This window comes from Gymnoscopelus microlampas, assembly GCF_963454915.1.
Source record: "Gymnoscopelus microlampas genome assembly, chromosome: 9".
Taxonomy (NCBI): Eukaryota; Metazoa; Chordata; class Actinopteri; order Myctophiformes; family Myctophidae; genus Gymnoscopelus; species Gymnoscopelus microlampas.
Window position 1 is genome coordinate 45,882,442 of NC_139946.1, and position 26,846 is coordinate 45,909,287.

Consider the following 26,846-nt stretch of genomic DNA (forward strand, 5'->3'; position numbering starts at 1 on the left):
GTGTGTGTGTGTGTGTGTGTGTGTATGTGTGTGTGTGTGTGTGTGTGTGTGTGTGTGTGTGTGTGTGTGTGTGTGTGTGTGTGTGTGTGTGTGCGTGTGTGTGTGTGTGTGTGTGCGTGTGTGCGTGTGTGTGTGTGTGCTGGACAGGCCTACAGAGGAACAGACCTACCCCAGCAGGAGCTCTGGAGAGCGGTACCATCGAGTGGCCACGTACTCAGTGTAGTTGGCATCGTTCCCCTCAGAGAGATTACGAGCAAACCCTGAGGAGAGGAGAGGAGAGGAGAGGAGGAGGTGTTATGGTTAATATTAAGACCGGGGGCTGTTTGGTATAGCGCTGAGACAGCTATATGTGGTTTCATTAAAGCCACCTCTCTGTGGCGTAATAATAATAAGTCAAAAGGTGGAAGTGAGGGAGCTGATGTTGAACCCAATGGGAGTCATATATATACACTGTAGGCAGTATTGTTGCTGTCAGAAAGAAACCTTGTATATCCAAATTTCAACTTTCCATTGTTTATGAAAGTGGATAAGTCTGTGCGTGGGTTTTATAAATACTGAACAAATGAAAAGTATTAACAAGAGCTTGCGACTAAATAATAACTACATTGGATCCACTGGAACACCTGTTCTTTTTTCCCTCCATTTCCTGAAAAGCAACAGCTTCGGACATACAAGGTTTCTGCCTGAATTGCGACCACAGGCGTACGCCGTATATTGATTGAAACCTTTATTTATTCTCGAAAAGAGCATGGAGGTTTACCCTCATTTGCAATGCTGTCAAGATTACATGCACACAAATCTACAATTAAAACATATACAGATATAAAACACAGAAACAACAACAAATAAAACCATAACAGATAATTAGTAAGTTAAAAACAATAAAATGGTGAGGTATAGGGAGATTTAAGAGTAGGTTATTAAATTGTCCATAGGATATTGGGGCATTCATTTTGAGCGTGAGCTGTAGATTGTTCCATGAAATAGGAGCATCAAAGCAGAAAGCAGATTTTACCAGTTCAGACTGAACAGGTGGAACCTCAAGTGTAAGCCAGTTGCTTGAGTGGGTCTGGTAAGTGCTCTTCCCCACTCTAACAGCAATGTGAGGTTTGGTGGTAACTTCCCATCAATAGCCTTGAAAATAAACTGATACCAGTGCCTATTTCTCCTCTCAGAGAGGGAGGACCAACCTGTAGAGGATACAATGGTGAGTGCTGTACTTTCACCAGTAATGAATCTAAGTGCTGAGTGATAACTGTGTCTAGGGGTAAAAGAGTGGTAGTGGGGCAGCATTTCTATAAATTACATCACCGTAATCCAACACTGACATAAAGACAGCTTCAACAATCCTTGTTCCTGCAGGTCATCGGGAAGCTGACTTTGTTTCTGTATATATATGAGCACGGAGGCCTTTCTGAGAGCTCCGTAGCACAGAGCTAGGTGGGAATGCATTAGCAAATGGTAAAAATAGCCTCATTACCTCTGGTTCAGAGGGAGAGACAAAATGCTTAGCCTCTACTACAGCCATAATACAATTAAAGATGCAAAACGTTTTTAGTTTCTTCTAACATAAGAGTTAAATGGGTGTATGTATATTCTGATAGTACTCATTGTTTGTTCAGTAACAGGGGGTCTCCCCGTCTCTCCAGCTCTTTAATTAACAGAAAATGCATTTTCAGGTCTGGATAGGCTACCAATTTTTTCCAATCAGGAGAGAGAACTCACACAAGGATACAGGATAAACAAATGAAATAGACACATTTGGAACTGGAGCACTATAACATTTAAAATGATAAATGGGTACTCTCTCCTGATTGGCTGAAAATGTATTTTCTGATTAATAAAGAGCTGGAGAGACACAGGGGAACTCATGTTGCTGAACAAACACGCAATAGCAATGATTACTATCACAATATAGGACCTTAACTTTTTCATACATGGAGGGGGGGAAAAAAACAGTTTTGTTTAAACCACTGCACTACCTTTAAAGTCATACTGTGTAACTTTTATTATTCAGTTTTGATATAATATTTCACTGGTATATTTCTTCCACAAAAACCATTACACATCTTCTCTAAGGACATTTTTAGGATAACATCACAGCCACCGACAGAGTTTCAGCAGAAGACTGCTCTGTGTTATGAATGCAAATGGAACATTAGTCCTGCAATTAAACTGAGAACGCAGCAGCATCTGTGTCATTTTAGATTTCTTTGGCTATTCAAAAAGAGCAGATATACAAGCTCATGAGTGCCGAGCTATGAGCTTGTATATCTGCTAATTATTTTGAAAAATCATGAAAATGTGTGCAAATCTTTTAATATATATATATTTAAAGCAAACATTTGTAGCTCAAATCTTTGCTTCTGGGGATTCTACAAATCCAAAGCCTTCTAAATCCTAACAGTTCTTTTGAAAAAAGCGTATGTTGCTGTATCAGAGGTTCTCAAACTTGTTTATGTTAAGGAGGACCCCCCAAAATTACGTATTTGGATCCCCATCTCAAAATATGTTGTTCCAGGGATGCCCAGAAGCAAAGATTTGAGTTACAAATGTTCGCTTTAAAAAATATATATATATATTCAAAGATTTGCACAAATGTATCTACAAACTCATAGAGCGGCATGAGCTTGTATATTAGTTATTTTTAGAAATCTAAAATGACACAGATGCCTTCCCGGTCTTAATGGATTAATTAGATGTAATGTTGAATATTCTAGAAGAAGAAGAAGATACTGAAACAGACGTTTCTGCCCTAAGGGTTTTTTTTTGTTTCTTTGTTAGTTTTTTCGCTGCATGTCTAATCATGCACATACAGCACCTGCCGCTATGTGGACCTTATGCTTAACCTCATACTGTATATCTACAGGTCTTTTAACCTCATGTGCATAGTGTATCTGCAGGTCTTATGCTGTGTGTGTACAGTACAGTATGTAGATACTGTACGTACAGTAGATATCTTAACCTCATGTACATACAGCAGTGGTTCTCAAACTTTTTCATGTCAAGGACCCCTAAATTGACTCTTATTAGCCCGCGGACCCCTATTTGAAAAGATATGCCAGGGACCTCCCAGGGACCCTACCATTTTAATTTCAAGAACCCCCAGTTTGACATGCATTAGGCTACGGACCCCCATTTAATGGCATTTCTATCTCTGGGACCCCAATTTATATTGTAAAATCAATGTTAATTTAACTCTGAGAGTGTCCCATAAAGGTCCATTGTGTTCCTAACTATCCATCATTTAGCTGGGGACACCCTGGAGCTCCCTCAAGGAGCCCTGGCATGACATACAGTACTGTATGTGCAGGTTCAAGCTATGCTCTGCAGATGCATCTTGATTTTCTCTTTGACATGCTTATTTAACCTCTTCGATCCAAGAACACATCTGTGTCATTTTAGATTTGAGCTACAACCATTATTCATAGACACTTTGGCTATTCAAAAATAGCAGATATACAAGTTCATAGCTTGTAGATCTGCTATGTTTGTAAGTCAAATATTAATTTTGCTTCTGGGGGGGGGGGGGGGGGGGGAGTCCCTGGAACAAAATATTTTGATATGGGGGTCCGCGGCCAAATACTATATTTCATTTTGGGTGGTCCTTGACATGAAGAAGGTTGAGAACCACTGACATACGTTTTTTTGTTGTTTTTAAACGGTTATGAAAAAGAAGACATTTGTAGAATATAATATTCAAAGATTTGCACAGATTGTCATGATTTTTTTTTTCAAAGATAGCAGATCTACAAGCTCATATGAGCTTGTAGATCTGCTATTTTTGAATAGCCAAAGAAATCTAAAATGACACAGATGCGTTGCCGGTCTTAACCCTTTAAGACCTGAGGCGATTCTTAAAAATGTTTTCTAAATCCTAACAGTTTTTTGAAAAAAATCCAAAATTATTTTTTTCAAGATTTTTCAAAAATAGCAGATCTACAAGTTCATAGCGCGGCACTCGGTGCCGCGCTATGAGCTTGCATATCTGCTATTTTTGAATAGCCAAAGAAATCTTAAGTGACACAGATGCGTTCCAGGTCTTAATGGGTTGTTAATGGATTAATGTTTCTTTTTTCTCTCTCCCCTCTCCTTCTGTTCATCTCCCTTTCTGGAAAACAACAAGATGACAGAGCTTATGCAAAAAACAGAAAATAATTCCACCCACTTCTTTACACCTATAAACCAGTTATGTGACAATAAAGTTGATTCTGACCTTTCGATAATATCCTCATGAAACACCGTCGTACTCACTGTCTGACTCATAATGCTTTTGCAAGACTAACCTTGTCTAGAGCAAATATAATGACTTTTCCACCAGAAAAAATGAACTACTGAACTACTGTAAATAGAAACTAGAATAAAAAAAGAAACAATAACTAACTGAAACTGTATTGTGTGTTTACAAAACTAACTAGAACAAACTGAAACTATAGACAAAATGCACTTAGTTTTTGTTTCTTTATAAGGGTTTGGGGATGACATGAATGTATTGATTTCACTATACCAAATGTATGAATAAATGATATCTTGATAAGTTGACTTTTATTACACAATACTTATCTTTTCAATCCTGCACCTGACAAATAACCCAAAGAATAAAAAAAAAACTTAATCTAATATAAAAATAATTAAAACTATTAGCATTTCCAAAAATAAAAACGAATACAAACCAGCGAATCCGCTCTAAAAACAAATTAAAACTAACTGAATTAGGAAAAAAAATCCAAAACTATTATAACCGTGTGTGTGTGTGTGTGTGTGTGTGTGTGTGTGTGTGTGTGTGTGTGTGTGTGTGTGTGTGTGTGTGTGTGTGTGTGTGTGTGTAGTCTCTGCTCACCAAAGTCACACAACTTGAGGACATCTTCAGAGCTGATGAGCAGGTTCTCTGGCTTTATGTCTGAGGAAGAGCAACAGAGAGAGAGAGAGCGTGTAAAGCAGTGATTCTCAAACGCTTTCATGTCAAGGACCCCCAAAATTATATGTATTTGGCTGCGGACCATCAAAAATAGCAGATCTACAAGCTCATAGCGCCGCACTTGGTGCCGCCCTATGTCCTCTATATTCTAACTTTTGTGTTTTTTTGTAAATTAACACCCTACTTGATCATACTGTGTTGTGCACCGGATATAGTCGATCTAAAAGCTCACACCTTGGAGATCAGCTATTTCCGGCGTATACATTAAAGTGATGTATTTTGCTCTATATTGTGATAGTAATGTCATCCAATCAGGAGAGAGGACCTCACAAATATGTATCTGTTTGTGTTCCAGTTCCAATTTGGTCTTTGTGTCATCACATCCAATTTCACACGTTTATCCTGTACCCTGTATGAGTTCTCTGTCCTGATTGGATGAAATCGGTATCCTGACCTGAAAATGTATTTTCTGTTTACTAAAGAGCTGTTCCTGAACAATCACTCTATACTCTATAGCAATGCTTGCTATCAGTATATAGGCCTATTTAACGCTCAATTTATCAACAAATATCGCTTACTGCACCTTCAAAAATGCAGTGTTAAAGAAAAAAGAAAAAGGGTCCCATAATGAATGAACGTAGAGTATTATTGACATATGTGTGGCCGGATATAGCACAGGCCATCTGCACGGCTGTTCCGCTGTCATCGTTTTGCCAAAAAGCTTCACACGGGCCATCTGGTGGCACGCTCCACTGCTCCGTGAAGTGATGTGCCATAACATAAGCTCAAGTCTGGTGTGAATAATAGAGGAGGCAGTTACAGTAGATTATCAAACGCCACCAGGCCGTTAAGTCAGGCTTTCAGAGGGATTTTCCCAGTAAGACTAGTAAGACTCTTACTAAGATTTTCCTAGTAAGTAATCCAAACTTTGGATTGCAATTAGCTGTGTCTTGGACTTTGCCAGGAAGCTGTTTAAGTCTTAACTTCAGAAAGCAGATCTCTGGTCGCCAAACAAGAAATGGAGACGACCTGGACACTCAAGCATGCCGAACTGAGAGATACACGAAATCACCATTTACATACATGTGCAGACTTTTAAATCAGGGATTTTCAACTGATTTTGACCCAGGGACCACCATCCTGACTAAGAGCAACCTGGGGACCACCACAATAGTGGCAGGGGGTTAGTGGTGGTTAAATGCACCACAGGGAGCTGGAGAAAATAGCTATAATATCAATATAATATCTAATAAAATACAGTGATTTTGTTTGAATATGCTGGAATATGATTAAAGATTACTGTGACTATGGTAAGCTCACATTTCATATCACACACACACCCTACAGTAAGAACTCCTGTAAGTTCTTAAAAGTAAAAAAAAATGCATTAAATTTTTTTTTTATGCATGGCCAGGGACCACCTGCAATACCTCCGCCCCTGTTTTAAATGATAGTGGATTTTAGATTTGTGTTTTAGGTTATTAGATGTTTAGATAAGCAATTGATTTTTTTTTATTTGAAGTTTTATATTGTCATCAGTACAGTATGTAACTTGTAGCTGCACTTTAACAATTATAAATGGAATTTGTATTCTTTCCTAGATCAGTGGTTCTCAAACTTTACCATTTCAAGGATTCCCATAACTCTGAGTGTGTACAAATGTGTACACTCTCAGAGTTACAGACCTGTAAGGGTCCATTTGGAACCCCGCCCCAAGGAACCCTGAGAGCCCCTGGACCCCACTTTGAGAACCACTGTCCTAGATTATTTTTCCTCGGTATCGACTGATACGCAAGTTATGGGAATCGGTATCGAGAAGGAAAAAATGGTATCGGTACATCTCTAGTTTCCGGCAGCCAATCTAACAGAAGGATTCTCACCCCTGTGAACGATGTCGTTTTTATGGCACCAGTGGATTGCTTTGATTAACTGGTAGATGTAGTTGCGTGCTTTCTCAGGTGGAACTCCGTTGGGCAGCTCCTCCAGCAGCTCCAACATGTTCTACACAAACACACAGAAACACACGTTAACAACTTCACTTTACACAGCCTGTGAGTCGCACAAAAAGGCACCAGATGTCCTTCCTCCCAAGAGTATATTTACCAGAAGTAATAGAAACGTTTTACTGTTTGACATCTTTTTTCTTTTCTTTTTTATGTTACCTTAGAGCGGCCCTCTTTACTCTATTAACATCATAATTCATACTGTTTTGCAATGATGTTTTTTTTTGTTTTAAAGACACATGAAACACAACATCTATGTAATTTCTTTCTTGCTTCTTACTTGCGCCGAAAATTACCAATCTACAAACTCGCAACGTGGCATATTGTGACACATTATGAGCTTGTAGATCTGCTATTTTGAAACGAATGTTCGCCCCAGAATATGGACGCTAGGCTTCATGCGGTTAAAGGCTTGTTTATGCACTTAACCAATGGCTGTGTCATACTGTATGACAAACACATGATCAACAAAGTATAAAGGAGCCATAAGTCTACCTGCCACTGGCTCTGAAGACGGTACATAAATAATGAAGAATGACATAAACAAACAGGCCAGCACAGAGCTGATGTGACATCAATGGTAAATGGTGCATTTATACAGCGCTTTTATCCAAAGCGCTTTACATAGATTGTGCATTACATTCACCCATTCACACACATATTCACACACCGATGGCGGAGGAAACCATGCAAGGCACCAACCTGCTCATCGGGAGCAATTAGGGGTTCAGCGTCTTGCTCAAGGACACTTCGACACTAACTCTGGGGGAGCCTGGGATCGAACTGGGAACCTATCTATGTACCCATCCGGTTCCCATCCGTCCGCTCTACCGACCACTCTAGCCCCGAGCCACTGCCAACCCGACATCAAAATATCACGATAATGCAATGTAACGTAAATTAAAGTTGAAGTTCCATACAGTAGGTTTCCACAATGTCAAGTTTTTGCTACAGTGGGTGACCATTGACTTTGTCGTTTTTTTTCATTCTTCTCATGCGTTTCATGCAGGGCATGTATGATTTCCACTCTGTGCCACTAGGGGCAGCAGCGGTCTACTGCCTACAGCTGCCTACAGCCCACAGCAGACAGCAAGAATATATTTGTTAATTGTTACTAGTATACTGTATATCCTCTCCAAACTGTACATACATTACTTTACACTTTTGTATTATGTTTTGACACTTGCTTTGGAAAATGTAAACGTATGTTTTATCATGCCAATAGCTCATTTGAATAGCAAAATTGTTTGTTTTGGGGTTTTTAGGCACTGTTTTTCCTAGAAAGACAGAGAAAGATCCTGTCTGTTGCTTACAGTACAAGATGTGACATTTATATTAAGCAAAATATTAAGCAAATAAAGTTAGATAGCATGATGCTGAGCTTAACATTAGTTTAATTTTAACGTCTTAATTGATAAAACGAGACGGGAAAATAAACGTATTTTTTTCTCTTGCCAATAGCTCATTTGAATTGACAAATTGTATTTCTGTGGTGGTGGTTCAGTGGCACTATATATATATATATATTTAATATATACTGGGGTCATATGTTCTGTGCTTTCTGTGTGTGCACTTATGCCGTGTGTCTCTTTCTTTGAGCGGGGGGGGGGTCTATCAAGGCAGGCTATTTGTTCAGATGCAATTTCAGCGTGGCTATTAAATAGGCAAAAAAATCTGATCTACAAGCCCACAAAGAGTCGCGATGCAACTCTATTTTCTAACATTTTAGTCTATTTTTGAGAGAGAGAGAGAGAGAGAGAGAGAGAGAGAGAGAGAGAGAGAGAGAGAGAGAGAGAGAGAAATTAATATAATATAGGCCTACTATATATACTTTACTCGTAACAGAGTAGGCTACTTCTACATTGCAGTATTGATATTTTTACTTAAGTAAACTGCAAACCAAAAAACTCTTCAACGACATGTGCTCCTTGTCCAGTCTATTCATCGCTAAACCGGTTATGTTAATTATCTCTCTCTCTCTATACAAAGACAAAGTCTCTTTTATCCAGATGCGCTCTCTCTCTGTCTCTCTGTACAAAGACAAGGTCTCTCTCTCTGAGAGAGAGAGAGAGAGAGAGAGAGAGAGAGAGAGAGAGAGAGAGAGAGAGAGAGAGAGATGCATCAAAGTAGGGGTTCTCAATCTTTTCCAGGCCATGACCCCCCAAAATAACCATATTGGGGACCCCCATTTTGCGTGTGCGGCTTTCATCATCAATTTAAAAATAAAGATGATCGGATCATCTGTGAAGCATTTTCATATACGCTGCTGTCTCGTTAAAACCAGCTGCGGGTGAATATTATCCAACACATCACCACGGTTAACGCTACGTTCATGTTTACTGCATTACATTTGTAACAACAGCATAATATTGGGTTGTGCAGGTGAGATTTCGAAAAATCTTCAGTGAATGCTTTTAGGGACTATGCCTAGGCCTACATAGAATGTGGAGGGAGAAGGGTACCAGCTGCACTTGTACCCCTTATTAACTGTAATATGCTCATTCCATGCAGCTCGGCAGAATGCGTGTGCGGCTTTAGTTTGATGAACATTGAACCTCATAATAACATCACTCCGTTCGCGACTGCATACAGAACGTGTGTCGGCTCTGATGTTTATTAGACAGCATGGACCTCCGCTCAGGTCCTGGAATCCAGAGCCTTATGTCAAGACTTGGCTGCGAGCACATCGCACGGCAGAAAGCACAAAAACCAAAGTGGCACAGCCTGTCATGTCAGATAACCCCGACCCACTTTGGCAGTTTTTATAAGACAGGGGTTATTGGCGTCTTTTTGGTTTGTTTTATTTTATTTCCTCGTTTATACTTATTTCCTCCTCAATATTGTTTAAGAATTAATGTGCTATCCATGACATGCTGTCACCAGTTTACCAGTTCACTGTCTGTTATTTAATGATGATCGAATATTGGCTGAATGTTTACAATTTCTTCTGTCCAAACAATGAAAAGCACTAAGAAAAGGCAAGTGAGTCTCTCTTTAATTAAGCATGATGAGCCATGTGTTTTCCACAAAACAATTGAATATCATTGAATATAATTGCACCCTTGTCATACTACTATTAGCTTTCAGTAGGCCACCACATGGCACAGACAGTGCGTTTTAGCGCAGCGCGGCCTGGCGCAGCGCGGCGGAGTGGTTGCGTGCGGGGGTCGGGGGGCTTTCGTGGGAGGGGGGGACGGGTGGATCAGAGCTTAACCCTAAAACCGAAATAAAGTAACAAAAAAATCCGCTCAAGAACCTTGCTCCCCCACTTCCAAAATTAGCACTAGCCTACAACACTGGCCCAGTCTCTTGCCAAACCGGTTATGTTAATGACAAGCAGCCTATTCCAAATAAGCCAAGTGAGGAACTCTGCTATCAGGTTCCCCCTCCCCCCTACAGTACCTCTGTAGGCCTATCTCTTCTATCAAAGTATTTGTTCAGATACAAATTCAGAGCGGCCAATTTTGATATTTTTAATGCGCCTACATGAAGTTAGAGGGATGGGCAGAAATGGTGTAGGCCAGTGGTTTTCAACCTTATTCCCATCAAGGACCCCCAAATTGACACATATTAGCCCAGGGACCCCCATTTGAAAAGATATGCCAGGGACTCAACCATTTAGATTTCTTGGGCGTCCCAATCTACACTGTATCATCATCATCAGTCTTCATTTAACTCTGAGAGTGTACAAATGGAACCAAATGGACCCTGACGGGTCCATTTGGTTCCATTTGTACATTAAGAGTTACAGACACATAAGGGTCAATTTGGTTGCTAACTATTAATTTGGCTGGGGACCCCCTGGAACCCCCTCAAGGACCACTGGTGGTCCCCGGACCACTGGTTGAAAACCTCTGGTGTAGGCTATTTTCAACTGTTAATGGGTTTTTCTTTCTTCACAAATGAATTCTACTTTGTTGTACAACAGTGTCCCATAAAAGTAGCGAAAATAGCCGATCTACAAGCTCACAAAGTGTTGCATCATGATTTGAATTCCGACTGAAAACGCCACCCTTGCGTCTCCGTGTGTACAACCAAATACGCATCTTTCCTGCACCGATGACGCTTGGGGCTTTTACAGCGCTGCTCCTACACTACCACCGTCAGCAACAAGTGGACATGGAGTAAATGTACTTAGTTACTTTCCGCTTAGTTACTTTCACGTGCATATAAATGAGCCACGCGGTCTTATAAGAATGAAAACAAACGCCTCGCTGTTGGCCATGGATCACATGACGGTCGTCTGTTACGGTCATGGATGAACTCAAAATGTTACTTGAGTTCAATCAAAGTAAAAGTACAAAAGAATTGGCAAATAAATGTTTGAAAATAGCTGATCTACAAGCTCACAATGCGTCGCAATGCGTTGTGAGCTTGTAGATCGGCCATTTTCAAATAGACTATGTGAAATAGGGCAAATAATGTATGTTTTATAATGTAATGATTTATATCTGCAAAGTAACTAGTAACTAAAGCGTTCAAATAATGGTAGTGGAGTAAAAGTACAATATTTTCCTCTGAGATGTAGTGGAGTAGAAGTAAAAGTAAAAATAGCAGGTCAGCATGCTTATAGCGTGGGATTCGAACCCGGGTCGTAAAATCGCCGGCCATCAGTTTTAACCGCTACACTAACTGGACTATTTCATTTGCAGAGGAAAGAGGTAGAAACCTACTATACAGAAATTGATGCGAGAAAAAAAACCTTTTAAGACGTCTGTCTGTCTGTCTCTCCACGGACTTTTGAGACAGACAGACAGACAGACAGACAGACAGACAGACAGACAGACAGAAACCAATGTGTGTCTGAACATTTCTAAAATGACAGAGATGCGTTCCTGACTGCCCGACGCTGAACAGAAAACCCAATTTAAACGCTCTAAGCACACGTAATTATTGCTAGTTATTAATAATAATATAAGACATCTATCTGGCTGTCTGGCTGTCTGGCTGTCTGGCTGTCTGTCTGGCTGTCTGTCTGTCTGTCTGTCACAAAAAAAGTGACTCCAAAGCGGCACCTTGTGGTAGTATTTGGAACTTAAATTTACTGCAAAGCGGGTGAGGCAAATGAGTGAAGTGATACTATTATGAAAAGCGACAAAGTCAATGGTCACCCACTGTATGTGTCCTTATTTACACAATAGACATATGATTTTTCCCACACATTCTCAATACTGACATTGTTAACCACTTAAACCCATATACTTAGTTGAATGGGACCCCCAGGGCCCTAGACTTCATCCCCTCCCTTTCTCTCTGCACCATTTTTTTTTTTTTTTTAATATATTTTTGGGGATTTTCTGCTTGTATTGATAGTAACCCCGAGACACAACTTTGTGAAAAGAGCAGATCTATAAGCTCACACTGTGTCGCATATAGAGCTTGTAGATCTGCTATTTTCACTACTTCTTGGCAGTGTTTTTAAATTTATGAAAATACTTTTTTTCATATCTGAAAATGTAAAAAAAAGGGGAGGGAAAGAGTAACGAAAGCAGGGATATTTACTGGCCCAACTATTTGGGAAACACTAGTCTATCAAATCTAGTCACACTGGAGAAGTCTTTACAGCAGGCCAGCCCTGCGTTAAAGTAGCACTGTACTACATATCCCAGAGTGCTCTATGGTTGAACCCACCTTCTCCACATACTCAAAGACGAGGTAGAGCTTCCCTCGTCGGCGGAAGGCCTCCTTCAGCTCCACAATGTTCTCCTGCTTGAGGGTGCGGAGCATCTTGAGCTCGCGCAGCGTCGTCTCTTTGACTTCTTCATTTTCTGCATGAGGAGACAATCACGTACCATAAAGGTCTGTCTGTCTGTCTGTCTGTCTGTCTGTCTGTCTTTCTGTCTGTCTGTCTGTCTTTCTGTCTGTCTGTCTGTCTGTCTGTCTTTCTGTCTGTCTAGAACTGCCCGAAACACATGAGATCAGTACCGTCCAAATTAAAACACAGATGGAGTTTTCCGCCTGCCAGCTGTGTGTCTTTGTCGTCATGTCTCGCCCCTTCATCAACTCAGGCCGACAGACGGAAACACACAATACACACACAGCTCACATCTGCATGCGAACGCCATCACCCGCAGGCGCCTGGTCTTCTGTGAGTTCCAATGTGCATAGGTGTCTGTCTGCCTGTTGCATGTTGATCTTGTACAGTAACTAAAGCACTTCCCCAGGGAGGAGGGGAGGAGGGGTGGGTGGGCTACTATGACCTTCCAGCCCTGACATAGCCTATAAATATGATTTGATTCATTCAGGTAAACCTGGAGACTCGCAGTGGATAAGTTTAACTACAAGGTCGGGACACCAGTGTTGATTTTGACAGCAAATTTTCATTTAGTTTTAGTCATAGTCTTTTGAATAAAATTCTGTATAGTTTTTGTCATATTTTAGTCATCTGAAATGTTTTAGTTTTAGTCTAGTTTTAGTCGACTAAATATCATAAGTAAATCTACAGTTGATTTAGTCAACTATAATCTATTTTGGTGTGATGGCGTCATAATGGCTGATTTTACACTTGGTTGCATGCTGAAAATAGCCGATCTACAAGCTCACAACGCTGCGACGCGTGTAGCTTGTAGATCGGCTATTTTCAGAGCGCAACACCCGAGCGCAACCAAACATAAAATTACTTGTCTTTTAGTTCTACTGGATATCTTCTCCACTAGTCTCTCACTAACATTTTAGTCTAGTTTTTATTTGTTGACGAAATTGTGAATATCGTCAGTGAAAAAAGGTAGTCGCGAACATCTTTCGTTATAGTTTTAGTCGACAAAATCAAGACTGGGGGCCACAAACCTGCACTTTTTGGGGGATACGAAACGTCACAAAAAAATAGTTCTGGATATCAGTCCAGAGCGAATATCCAGAGTTGTATAATGCTGCACTGACTGGGGAAGCTTGTTCCCCTGGCTTCTTTCTCAGCTCAACTACATACTACATACTGTATCACAGAACTGTGATAATGCTTTGTTTTACAAACGTGTGTACAGAAACAATTACGTTGCTTCTATTGGTATTATTCATTCATTTCATCGATAAGATAGTGCTGTATTCACGCTATAAAAAAATACTTTTGAGAACCTCTTGTAATAGAGAGCCATGTTTTCATTGGCAAAGAGGAGGGAACTCTTACCTTCACTGTCCTTGAATTTCTTAATGGCCACAATTTCATTGGTCTCCTGTAAGAGAGAGAGAGAGAGGGAGAGGGAGAGGGAGAGAGAAAAGCCTGTTAGAAAGCAGCCCTGCTGTTCAGCCCTGTTACTAGTATAACACATTAATGAATTGAGAAAATAGCATCACCTCCACTAATGTTACTACTATTGAATGAATGAATGAATGTTTAATTATTTGATGGACATCAAAATCACCAATATACTGTATATATAAACCAATCAGAGTACAGGGATTAAAGGCACTTTAATCCGAATCAAATATACATGAACTATATACAAAATGATCAAAAAACAATCCATTAAACAATGTTAAATGCCTGAACAATGTTGCATTGGGCACACCTCCAGGTCTTAAGTTAAGTCATAGGACCTGGTACTGGACACGCAAACAAGGGCCCAGAGCATTTAGAGTGTGCAAAAGAAACATTTATAAAAGGACATTTTAATACAATTAAAAATTGTAATTTTAAAGATAAGAGAATAATATGAGAAATTATAAAAACAAAACTCAGTAAAAGGCGGTGGCAAACACTCTTAAATCATCTTTGATGTAAGAGAAGTGAGCGTTGCAGCAGACCTGCAGTGTTCTGGGAGTTTGTTCCTGATTATGTGGAGCATAACAACTGAACTCTGCTTCTCCACGTTTAGCTCCTATTCTAGGGACACAAGAAGGCACTAAAAGCAGAACCTGTCCCAGATGAACCTGAGAGGTCTGGATGATTCATGATTATGATGATACAAGATCAGAAATGTATTTTTGGCCCTAAACCATTTAATGAGTCATTATGATCCACTTTTTTGGTATTAGTAAGGACTAGTCAAATCTACTGAAAATGAATGCATGCCAAAGACCTACGTCCTTTTATCCTTATAGATAAATGGTAAATGGTGCATTTATATAGTGCAAGCGCTTTACATACAGTAGATTATGCATTATTCACACACACATTCATACACCAATGGCGGAGGAAACCATGCAAACCACTTTACATAGGGTCATGTGACCCCATGTGGAAAACAGGAGGTGTGTGTCATCAATTACAAAACCTGCATAACAATAATAATAATAAACAAACAGATGAGTGGCGGTACATGATCAGAGCTCGGTGCCAGAGCCAGATGGCGGTCTAAACAGGCTGATTTATACTTTCGGCCGAGGCGTAGCCATAGTGTCGGTGCGTCGAAAAATAGCTAATCTACAAGCTAAGGAAGCTAACAAGCTTGTTAGCACCACGGAGGTTGTGGGTTCGAATCCACTGTGGTGCCATTTGTCGGCTTTGTCGGGCTTCTGTACTAACACAATTGGCGGGGAGAGTGATACTGGTCATTGTACGTACAGTACTCCTACGGGCTGGGGCGGCACCTGTCAGCGGGGAGTGTTGGGCGGGAGGAGGACGAAGGCCCTACGTCCTCCCGGTGGGGGCTCCTCACTGGCAGGTGAGTCAGTAGGATACAACAGCAGTGACAACACATAAATGTGTGTGGGGAGGAATTAATTGGCATAACGACTAAATTGGGGAGAAAAATTGGGTAAAAAATAATTCGCTACTCTAACCCATTAAGACCTTTGAATTGAGATAAAAAAGTATTATTTTACACTTTGGCTATTCAAAAATAGCAGATATACAAGCTCATAGCGCGGCACCGAGTGCCGCGCTATGAGCTTGTAGATCTGCTATTTTTGAAAAATCGAATGTGTGCAAATTAATATATTAATATTCTTTTAAAGCGAACATTTTTAACTCAAATCCTTGCTTCTGGGGGGGTCCCTGGAACACAATATTTTGAGATCCGCGACAAAATACATATAATTTTGGGGGTCCTTGACATGAAAAAGTTTGAAAACCACTGATATAGAAACATACGTTTTTCAGAAGACATTTTGCAGAATGGGAACCTCAGGCCTCAATGGGCTAAATGAAAGAAAAAAAGAAACAAGCTCGTTAGCTTGTAGATTGGCTAGTATTTTAGGCACGACGGCGGCTTTGACAGGAGTATAGAAGAATGGCCAGTACAGTGAGTCATCATGGCCATGCAGTGTGCACCTGTTGTTCTACGATTGCCTGGAACCATCTCTCATCACGGCCCCCCCTCCTCCTCCTCCTCCTCCTCGGTGGAGGCCGCCAGACCCCATGTTCCTCCAGCACATGGCCTACTTACACTACAGGCTGCCGTGTGCTCCACTTCTCTCTCTCTCTCTCTCTCTCTCTCTCTATCTCCCCCTCTCTCTGAGAGCCACAGGCAGCATCACAACACAGCAACATGGATCACAGCTCTCCTCTCCTCAGAGCTATAGACCATTGGTTCTCAAAGTGGGGTCCAGGGACCCCCAGGGGTACTTGAGGGGGTTCCAGGGGTTCCCCAGCTAAATGATGGGTAGGAACCAAAGGGACCCTTATGGGTCTGTAACTCTGAGAGTGTACAAATGGAACCAAATGCCATTTGGTTCCATTTGTACACTCTCAGATCAGTTAAATCTAACATTGATTTTACAATATAAATTGGGGTCCCAGGCATAGAAATGCCATTAAATGGGGGTCCGTAGCCCTAATGCAAGTCAAACTGGGGGTCCTTGAAATTAAAATGGTTGAGAATCACTGCTAGAGCCGTAAAAAATCTTCTCTTATGGGGGTCCCTGGCATATCTTTTCAAATGGGGGTCCGCGGGCTCATAAGTGTCAATTTGGGGGTCCTTGACATGAAAAAGTTTGAGAACCGCTGCTATAGACCACTCTCCACAGAGCGGCAATCATAACTGCGGTGCCAAGCGGGTGCCGCTCCGCACCGCCACACCACAGCTACAGGCAGCGCTCTGTGGATTCATCAGGCCACCTCTCCTCTCCTCAGAGCTATAGAGACCACCTCTCCTCTCCTCAGAGCTATAGAGACCACCTCTCCTCTCCTCAGAGCTATAGAGACCACCTCTCCTCTCTTCAGAGCTATAGAGACCACCTCTCCTCTCCTCAGAGCTATAGAGACCACCTCTCCTCTCCTCAGAGCTATAGAGACCACCTCTCCTCTCCTCTCCTCCACTCAGGAAGCAAGCATGAGTCACACCAGGGTTAGCCACGCAACAGAGACACACACACACAGCACACACACACACACACTAGACTCACACTTTCAATCACACTCTCTCTCACACACCTACAAACACACAGACTATATACACACATACACAGATTGAGACTCAGAATCTCTCTCTCTCTCTCTCTCACACACACACAGAGACCTCTCTCTCTCTCTCTCTCTCGCGTGCGTGCGTGCGTGCGCGCGCGCACGCACGCACGCACGCACGCACACACACACACACACACACACACACACACACACACACACACACACACACACACACACACACACACACACACACACACACACACACACACACACACACACACACACACACACATACACACACAGAAGAGGACTGGTGCATACATGCATACTGTAGGGCACTGAGTGTAAACAACAGTGATTAACCAACCTTTGATTTACTGTTAGCCTTGTTAGCTAATGTGTCTGTAAAGACACACCATGAAACCTAGTAGAACTGATGCAGCACTTCCATTTGTCAACATGAAAATCAGTACAGTGTATCGACCCCACAGCCATGTGTGTACTGTCCAGTGGTGGAAAAAGTACTAAACATTTTTACTTAAGTAAAAGTATCAATACTGCAAAGTAGAACTACTCTGTTACCAGTAAAAGTTCGGAATTCAAAATGTACTTCAGTAAAACTGAAATTAGATAAGGTAGAGGTATCAAGGTTTTTCTTTTTTAGGATTGGGTGAACAACAGCATGTTTCAGGGCAGCAGGGACACAACCAGTGAGGAGGGAGGTATTTATTATCCGTAGCACACTTGGGCCAACAGTATCAAAGACTTCCTTAAAAAGCCGAGATGGAATGCAGTCAGTCAAGCAATTTGTGGGCCTCAGGTGCAAGACCACATCAGTGAGTATGGATAGAGACACTGTTTCCAGTGGACAGTTTCAGACAGTTTCCCTGGTTAGACGTAGCGCATGGAAGGAATTCCAACCAGGAGGCAGTACTGCATGTCTTTGTGAGGGTACCTACAGTACCCGGGGAGAACATGCAAACTCACACACAGAAAGGCCCTTTCACCAACCCCACCAAGGGTATGGGCACCGATGACGCGGAGGAGAGAACGCCCCCAGCCCCCACAGCGTCCCCGGCGGGAATCGAACCCAGGACCTTCTAGCTGTGAGGCGAGAGTGCTACCGACTGCGCCACCGTGCCCCACTTATGTATCTTTAATAGCCCATACACTGTATGTATGTATATATTTATGTACGTACAGTACTTAACATCGACAGAAAGTTACTAATGTATGTGTGATAGCCCATACTGTATGTTTATATTAGTACATACGTACTTAACATTGACAGCATGTTACTAATGTATGTCTGATAGCCCATACAGTACACTGCATGTACATATTTATGTACGCACAGTACTTAACATTGACAGCATGTTACTAATGTATGTTTGATAGCCCATACACAGCGCGGTGCCAAGGCCTGGAAGGGGAAAGCACTAAATCAAGCTCCCGAACGGACGACAAGCCCAGCATCGACCCAAAGCGATCAATATTAAAAGGCAGGCTCTATAATTAGCCTAATCCCCCGACTCTTTAGAGGTCACTGTACTGGGAAAGGGAGATGTAGACCCTATAAGCCGCAGACTGCTTTACCTAAGCCGTCTACTATTTGAGCACTGTGAACGATCTTATGAGGATATTTAGTTCATGCCGGTGTCTGTGCCTGTGGTGGAAAAAGTACTCAAATTTTTTTACTTAAGTAGAAGTATCAATACTGCAATGTAGAGGTACTCTGTTAAGAAGTAAAAGTCCGGAATAAAAAAATGTACTCGAGTAAAAGTACAAAAGTATTGGTACTCATTATGCAGAATGTCCCATTTCACAAGTTTTCAAAAGTATAAAATGTAGTATGTAAAACATTTAGAAAATAGCCGATGTACAAGCTCACAATGCGTCGCAATCGCGACGCATTGTGAGCTTGTAGATCGGCTATTTTCAAATGGCCGAAATGTATTTAGGGCTGAAGTGGGTAATGTCTGTTTTGTAATGATAATCAAAATCTACAAAGTAACTAGTAACTAAAGTTTTCAAATAATTGTAGTGGAGTAGAAGTAAAAATACTGAAAATTGGAAATACTCCAGTAAAGTAAAAGTACCTCAACATTGCATTTAAGCACAGTACTTGAGTAAATGTACTCAGTTACTTTACACCACTGGTGCCTGTGTATGTGCCTGCCGGCTTTGTTCCACCTCTGGTTGTGGAGGTATCTGTCAAAATGTTTTTTTTTTTTTTAAAGATATTCTTTGGGGCTTTTATGCCTTTATATGAGAGGACAGTAGGCTGACAGGAAATTGGGAGAGAGATGGGGGGGTGACACATAGCAAAGGTCGTCGGGATCGGGAATCGAACTCGCGACACACTGTCAAGCTGTGTTACCAACGTATGTGGTATGCGCCTGGACCGCTAGGCCAGCGGACGCCACTCTGTCAAAAGTTCACTCTAATCCTGGTGGCTTCTTTTCTGTTTCTTTTGTTTTTAAATAAATCTATTCCTCTGTTTCTATGGTTTCGTTATGTGGTGACTAAACTAGTTTTCCCTCCAGGGGATTATTAAAGTCAATCAATTAATTGACTAACCAATTAGGGATGATAGGGTGGCCATTGGAAGGTCGCCGGTTTGACCCCCCCGGTCTTATTGGGTTAATCTCCCAATAGCTACTTTATGTTGTTGTACCGTAGTTTCTGAATGAAGTGACACCTCTAATTTAGTGTAACGTGTGAAAGCGCTGGCACACAAACGAGCACAGGGGAGCTATATGCTAGAACACAACTCTGTTTTCTGGGGGCACGCGAGGACGCCGGTGCTTTTTATTGCCTCGACTCGACTGCAGTATCACAATAAAAGATTTACAGCCTCTCCCAGGCCCATAAAATACACCTGGATGTCGACTTTACCTTCTAATGCCTCTCAGAAAGATAGTGTGTGTGTGTGTGTGTGTGTGTGTGTGTGTGTGTGTGTGTGTGTGTGTGTGTGTGTGTGTGTGTGTGTGTGTGTGTGTGTGTTTGTGTGGGGGGGGGGGGGGGGGGGGGGGGGGGGTAGGGGGTAGACTAGGAATAAAACACACAATCCTCTCTGGTCTATACGTTATTGGCAAGAAAAACGTTATTGGCAAGATAACAGATTTTGTTATCTTGCCAGATAAAACTGATTTTGTGAGTGAGAGAAATAAGCAACCAGGTCTAGGAAAACAAGCCCAAAAGAAGCGACTAGATACATTACATACATTTGAAAATAGCCGATCTGCTATTTTCAAAGAAATCTTGAAATAAAATGTGAAATATAATATATATACTGTAACACAAATCTGGTACGGGGCTCCCTCCCTGGCACAACACATTTTCAGATGGGGGTTTAGGGACAAATACATATGAATTTGGGGGTCCATGACATGAACATATTTGACAACAAGCCCAAATACGCAACTACACTTTGGAAACAAGTCCCAAATATTGGTAGTTGCAACCCGCAACTACCAATATTTTAACAAGCAACATTACAGAAAAAACAAGCCCAAAGTCGCTTTTAACTCTTTGACTGCCATTGACGAGATTTCTCGTTTTTCTCCGCATGGCTCAGCCAGCTGTCGACGAGATTGACGAGATTTTTGAAAAAATTAAAAATTATTATTATTATTTTTTTTTTTTTTTTTTTTTCAATTTTTTTTTTTTTTTTAATCACGAATGAAGCAGGAGATAACGCAATGCGAAGATTTTCTGCTCCATTCACTTCAATGTTAAAAAATAAACGGAGACAAAATTCACAGTTTACCTATTTTTGCAATGTTATTCTCTGGCAGGGAAGGGGGGTAGATGTGTAAATACTCTGGCAGTCAAAGAGTTAATAACCTGACATGGCAACACTGGTCCCCACTCAAAGTGACAGCACGAGTGCCTGCATGCTCTCATTAGAGAGAGAGAGAGAGAGAGAGAGAGAGAGAGAGAGAGAGAGAGAGAGAGAGAGAGAGAGAGTCCACCTCAGCTGAACTTCTTCCACATAGTTCTTTATTTTAAGCCCTCCAGGGTGGTCCCACGAGGACCATGCTGGATTGGAAGGCTCCTCTGTGACGGTGCTCTACCTCGCTGTGTGTAATAATGTACATTATTCAGCATCACGCTCGTCTCTCACCCGGCCGAGAGGCTGTCGTGTCGTCAGTCGGAAACCTAGTTACGTCCAAGACGGTTACTTTTCAGGAAACGTAAAGAAGCTCTAACCTGTGAGCATTTATTTAGCAAAAAAAAACATTAAAAAGTTGAAATATGGAGATACACGGTTTCGGCCCGACAGCGACCATGCGGGCTGTGGGCTAACGCTGAACCTGTGCCGTCCGTCCTTTACTGTACTGAGTGGGACTCCATGGACGTTAATGTCACCTTCACTGTCCTCCTGAGTGGGACTCCATGTGGACGTTAATGTCCCAGAGTCCAGTAAGAATCAATGTTAAAGCTAACTCAGCTAAAGCACTGTTTCTCAACGTGGGGTGGGGGGGGGGGGGTCGGGGACCGGGACCCCCCAGGAGTCGTTGAGGGGGATCTAGGGGGTCCACAACTAAAGAAAGGGCCCGGCCGCACCCTGCCCCATGGGGCCAAACCACTGTGTAATGTTTGACTGTACAAATTCAGTGGCATTTTTCTTTTATCCCCCCCCCCCCCCTCTCTGACAGATTTAAGAAAGAGGTCCTAAAGGATCTCCAGGGGTCCATGAGGGGGTTCCCAGTTAAATGATTGTTAGTTAGGAACTAAATTAGTACACTCACAGAGTTAAATAAACACTGATTAGGGTCACAGAGATAAATATGGGGCACGCTCCATGACCTAGTCCTAAGGCACAGGCATATGAAAAGGAAAAAGGTTAAAAAGAAAAACATAATTAAATGCCAAATGTGAATCGCCCTGTGAGGAAGTTCTCCTTTGAGCCTGAGATTCTTTTAAACAGCCCATAATGTTGCAGACTGCAACGCCTGTAGGCACAACAACTATGATATGAGAGAAGTGTTGAAGTTCAACTTCCCAAACAGAGAGGTGGGCCTAATTAGTCTAAAAATACATTGTCTTCTCGTGCTTTGTGGCCAGCGGTGCAGAGGAGGGGACGCAGGTGTACTTCTATAGACACAAAAACACACACACACACACACACACACACAGTCAACTGGGACAACTACACACTAGCAGAACCCTTCCAACCTTCAGCTAGAGAGAGAGAGACTAGCAGAACCCTTCCAACCTTTAGTGCGAGAGAAAGAGAGAGAGAGACAGACAGAGACAGAGACAGAGAGAGACAGAGAGATAGAGATAGAGATAGAGATAGAGAGAGAGAGACAGAGAGAGAGAGAGACGGACAGAGAGAGAGATAGAAAGAAAGACACACACACACACACACACACACACACACACACACACACACACACACACACACACACACACACACACACACACACACACACACACACACACACACACACACACACACACACACACACACACACACAAGACAGAGAGAAAGACAGACAGAGGTTTAAAGTATGTGTACTGTAGTCTCTGCATGTCTATCCCTTCCTCTTCCTGTTTGTTTTAATTGAGATATAACTGATTGTTATTTTTACCTTGACCTTATGACCTTTTCGACCCCAACTTTAATTGTCTCTTCGAGGCGGCCTATGTAGCATTCCCACCAAATGTCAAGAAAATCCACCCATCCGTTCTGGATTCATGTAGCTAATAGTCAACCAGCAGTGGTTTGACTATTAGCTATTATTAACTATCAATGCCCTGCCATGCCTTGCTGCAAGCAGGCAGAGAGAACAGAAAGTCAGCAAAGAGACAGTTTCCAACCCATCAACACTCACTTTTCACACGTATGACGTTCAGCGTTGTTTTCCTTGTGCTTCCAAGTAGGGAAGTGAAGTGAAGTGGTACAAAATAATGCACTCTTAAAATAATGCACTCTTACATTTACACTCAACCACACTGGATTTGTCAAAAGGATAAAACACAGAAAGCTTGAGAGCTCAAGCTTTGTGTGTTTTATCCTTTTGACAAATATGTATATACATTTTTGACAATAAAGCAACAGCAATCAATCTAAAACCAAAGTAAGACAAACCAAAGCTCCTCTTCAAGTTTGAGTTGATGGCATAGTTAAAGACAACTCCTGCATTGCAGCATGACCTTCCAACTAAGGTTCCTCTGAGAACCTTATCTGAAACCCAGCGGTAGCATACTGTATGGAAACAAATCCAGAAGCTGTTAAATATGTTTCACGGCATGGCACAGTTCACTTCAGTTCAGTCAGATAACTCGGGAATAGATTGAACCAATATTTTATTAATGCTATGTGAATACAAGTGTGAATATGATATTTTATCTTGGCGTTCAGGCTCTGCTACATTTTTCTCCCTGCTCAGAACCTCCGGTTCGAAGGACCATGTCAAGTCCCTTTCTAGTTACGCTCCAATATGCTCATTAACCATTAAGAGCAGGGAGATAGATATACAATAACAACCCCCCCATTGGGAACAGAACTAAATATTTCCTGAAACAAAATATTTTGATGGGGGTCGGGTGGCCAAATACATATCATTTTGGGGGTCCTTCACATGAAAAAAGTTGAGCACCACTGATATAGCATCACAGGTTTTTTCAAAATACTGTTAAGATTTAGAAGACAATCCACAGAAGCAAAGATTTCAGTTACAAATGTACATTTAAAAACATATACATATTTATGTTTATATATATATATATATATATATATATATATATATATATGACACAGATGCGTTCCCGGTCTTATTAATGTATGACTGTCATCCTTGGTACCATAAACCCAGAGACAGAGCATTCCACACAGGGGTAAAACACTGACGTGAAAGCAATTTCCTCTCACTAGGGGGCAAAAAAACAGGCCTAAACTACAGTAGCTGCCTGGCCCTTTCAAAACATCTGGGGCACCAATGGCCTAGCGGAGTAGTGGTTGGGGTGCATACCACATATAGGCTCTAATGCAGGCTGACAGCGAGTCACGGGTTCGATTCGGCCTTTGCTGCCTGTCACTTTACGTCTCTCTCTACTACTGTATACTATCCAATAGGCTCTATGCACATCAGCCATATTATCACTTCCTTCACAGGTGTTACCAGTGATACTACTGAAGGCTCTGTTCCATTTAGTGTAGCACAGTAGTTCTCAGATTTTTGAATTTCAGATTTCCACGACCCCCATAACTCTCAGAGTTACACACCAGTAAAGGGCCATTTGGGAGTGTTTCCAGTGAGCCAACATGCACAATATCAGCACCCTGACTCCGTCTGACCAGAATGGAACAGAGCCTTCATTAGTATCATTGATAACACCTGTGAATGTCTTACAATATGGCTGCTGTGCATAGGGCCTATTAGAGGCAGAAAAGACCCCCCCCCCCAAAAAAAAAAAAGTATCCCCAGTGCTAACGGGCACATCCACGGGTAATTTCTGAGTTATTCATGGCTGCGCGCCGGTGTCAGAGACACCTAAAATAGCCACGCTTGTAGATCAGCTATAAGATAGTGATATCAATGGAGGCTATATAGATAAGGCCAGGCCTCTTCCTCGCCCCGTTCTGCCTCACTGTGTTCTGTGTGAAAGAGCCTTGAGAGAAGCACACGGCGGGCCACATGGCTCAACTCCTGTGCAAGTGGGTGATAATATTTTCCTGTGTCGGTCACGGCATTGTGCCAGGAATGACAAAGAGCCTGAAAAGAGACCTCAATGACAACCGGGACAAATGCAACTTCTTGTTGTTTTGTTTAGTAAACATTGCGGTCCTGGATTCCTCTGGTCAGCCTTTGCTATACTGTACAAAACAAGCCAGACGTATTACTCTGCATCTGTTTTTGTTAGACGACAACAATGACAAACGATGCAATGTTACTAGTTTTCAGAATGAAAATAAATGGTCAGGTAGCAAGCAGCACCAGAACCTTAACCATTAAGCCCAGGAATGCATCCGTGTCATTTTAAGATTTCTTTGGCTATTTAAAATTAGCAGATATACCAGCTTATGAGCTTGTAGATCTGCTATTTATTTTTTTAAATCATGGAAAATATGGCCAAAGCTTTGAATATAATGTTTTAAAGAGAACATTTTTAACTCAACATATTTTGAGATGGGGGTCCGCGCCCAAATACATATCATTTTGGGTGGTCCTTGACATGGAAAAGTTGGAGAACCTGATATAGCAACATACTGTTAGGATTTAGATTTTCTTTTTTTTAGATATGTATTTGGCAGCAGGACCACCATCTCAAAATGTTTTGTTCAAGGGACCCCCAGGAGCAAAGACTTGAGTTACAAATGTTCGCTTTAAAAAAATTTGCACAAATTTGAAAGATTTTTCAAAAATAGCAGATCTACAAGCTCATAGCGCGACACTCGGTGCCGCGCTATGAGCTTGTAGATCTGCTATTTTTTTAATAGCCTAAGAAATCAAAAAATGACACAGATGCGGATTGAATGGGTTAACCATTAAAGCCTGATATGTCGTACAGTGAAAATAGCTTATCTACAACATCAGCTATTTTCACTGAGCAATACTTGCCAGGGGTTAACATGGTTAAATACCTAAAACAAAACAGCCTGGATAAGTCTGTCTGCATAACACGCAAATTAAACCCCCGAAATCAATTATAATTTTATTATTTCACAGCAAAATGGATACAAATTTAATAAATCCGCCCCAGAATGTTAACCGTTTACAAAGACACAATGGCTGTGAGAATGGCTACAGTAACGTGTCGCTATTTAGGATGATGAGCACCTACAGGCATCTAAATCCAGAATAGCATGCATTATGCACACAACACCTCTAAAAGACTAAAACCCACTGTGACGTACTTGACAACGCAAGGACAGTGTATACTGTATATGACCAACACTCTCCTACTGCTCCAGCTGTGCAGAAACATAAGTGTTCCCTTCAGCAAAACAGCATTGGCTGCAGGTTCTACAGTAGTTGCCTTAAAAGGGATAGTTCACCCCCAAAATGACTTTTTTCCTATCGATTAGCGGAGACTTGAATTCATGGATATTTTTTTTGTTTTTGTCGCATTCCTAAGACAATAATTTGATGACCGGCAGCGGTTTCGATAGGAGACACAAAGAGTGTCCTCTTTGTGTCTCGTACCGAAACCGCTGCCTACCGATCCGCAGGTCATCAAATTATTGACTAAAGCCAACTAAAACCCTTTTATAGCAGGAGTCTTCTGCCAAAAATAGCAGATCTACAAGCACAACTACAAGCAGATCTACAAGCACAAAGCGTCACGCTGCGTGCGTTTTATCTGCTATTTTCAGCATTAATGTGCTCCCCAGAATAGGGATACTAGGGTTGACAATCTACTGTGACATGCCTAAAATAGGGACACCAGGGTGTCTAATTGTCCATTATACAGCAGTAATTATGTACAGTAATAAGGAATCATGTCTTAAATTAAAGTGGAAAAGGTTAACAACGTGGACATGAACAATTTAACAAAGTCATTCTGAAGCACAAAGACTATAGATAATAAAAGAGATGCGAATCTGGGTTTCTAATCAGTCTTGTCCGAAACCGAAAATGAGTGCAGAAACATAATTGCCTTGATGTACGTACGTAACATTAACAAG

The 26,846-nt window shown here is 41.6% G+C and overlaps 1 protein-coding gene across 4 annotated transcripts in view; it reads right to left on the reverse strand.

The window, feature by feature from the left end:
- Window positions 1-26,846, reverse strand: part of LOC311052040 (cyclin-dependent kinase-like 5) — a 102,885-nt gene that overhangs the window by 36,091 nt on the left and 39,948 nt on the right. For all 4 annotated transcript variants that reach the window (XM_084066825.1, XM_084066824.1, XM_084066823.1 and 1 more), the window contains exons 4-8: window positions 14,045-14,090; window positions 12,553-12,689; window positions 6,799-6,919; window positions 4,841-4,900; window positions 170-260 (exon numbers count right to left, since the gene is read on the reverse strand). In XM_084066825.1, coding sequence (XP_083922951.1) covers window positions 170-260; window positions 4,841-4,900; window positions 6,799-6,919; window positions 12,553-12,689; window positions 14,045-14,090 — 455 coding nt within the window. The remainder of the gene's footprint in view (window positions 1-169; window positions 261-4,840; window positions 4,901-6,798; window positions 6,920-12,552; window positions 12,690-14,044; window positions 14,091-26,846) is intronic.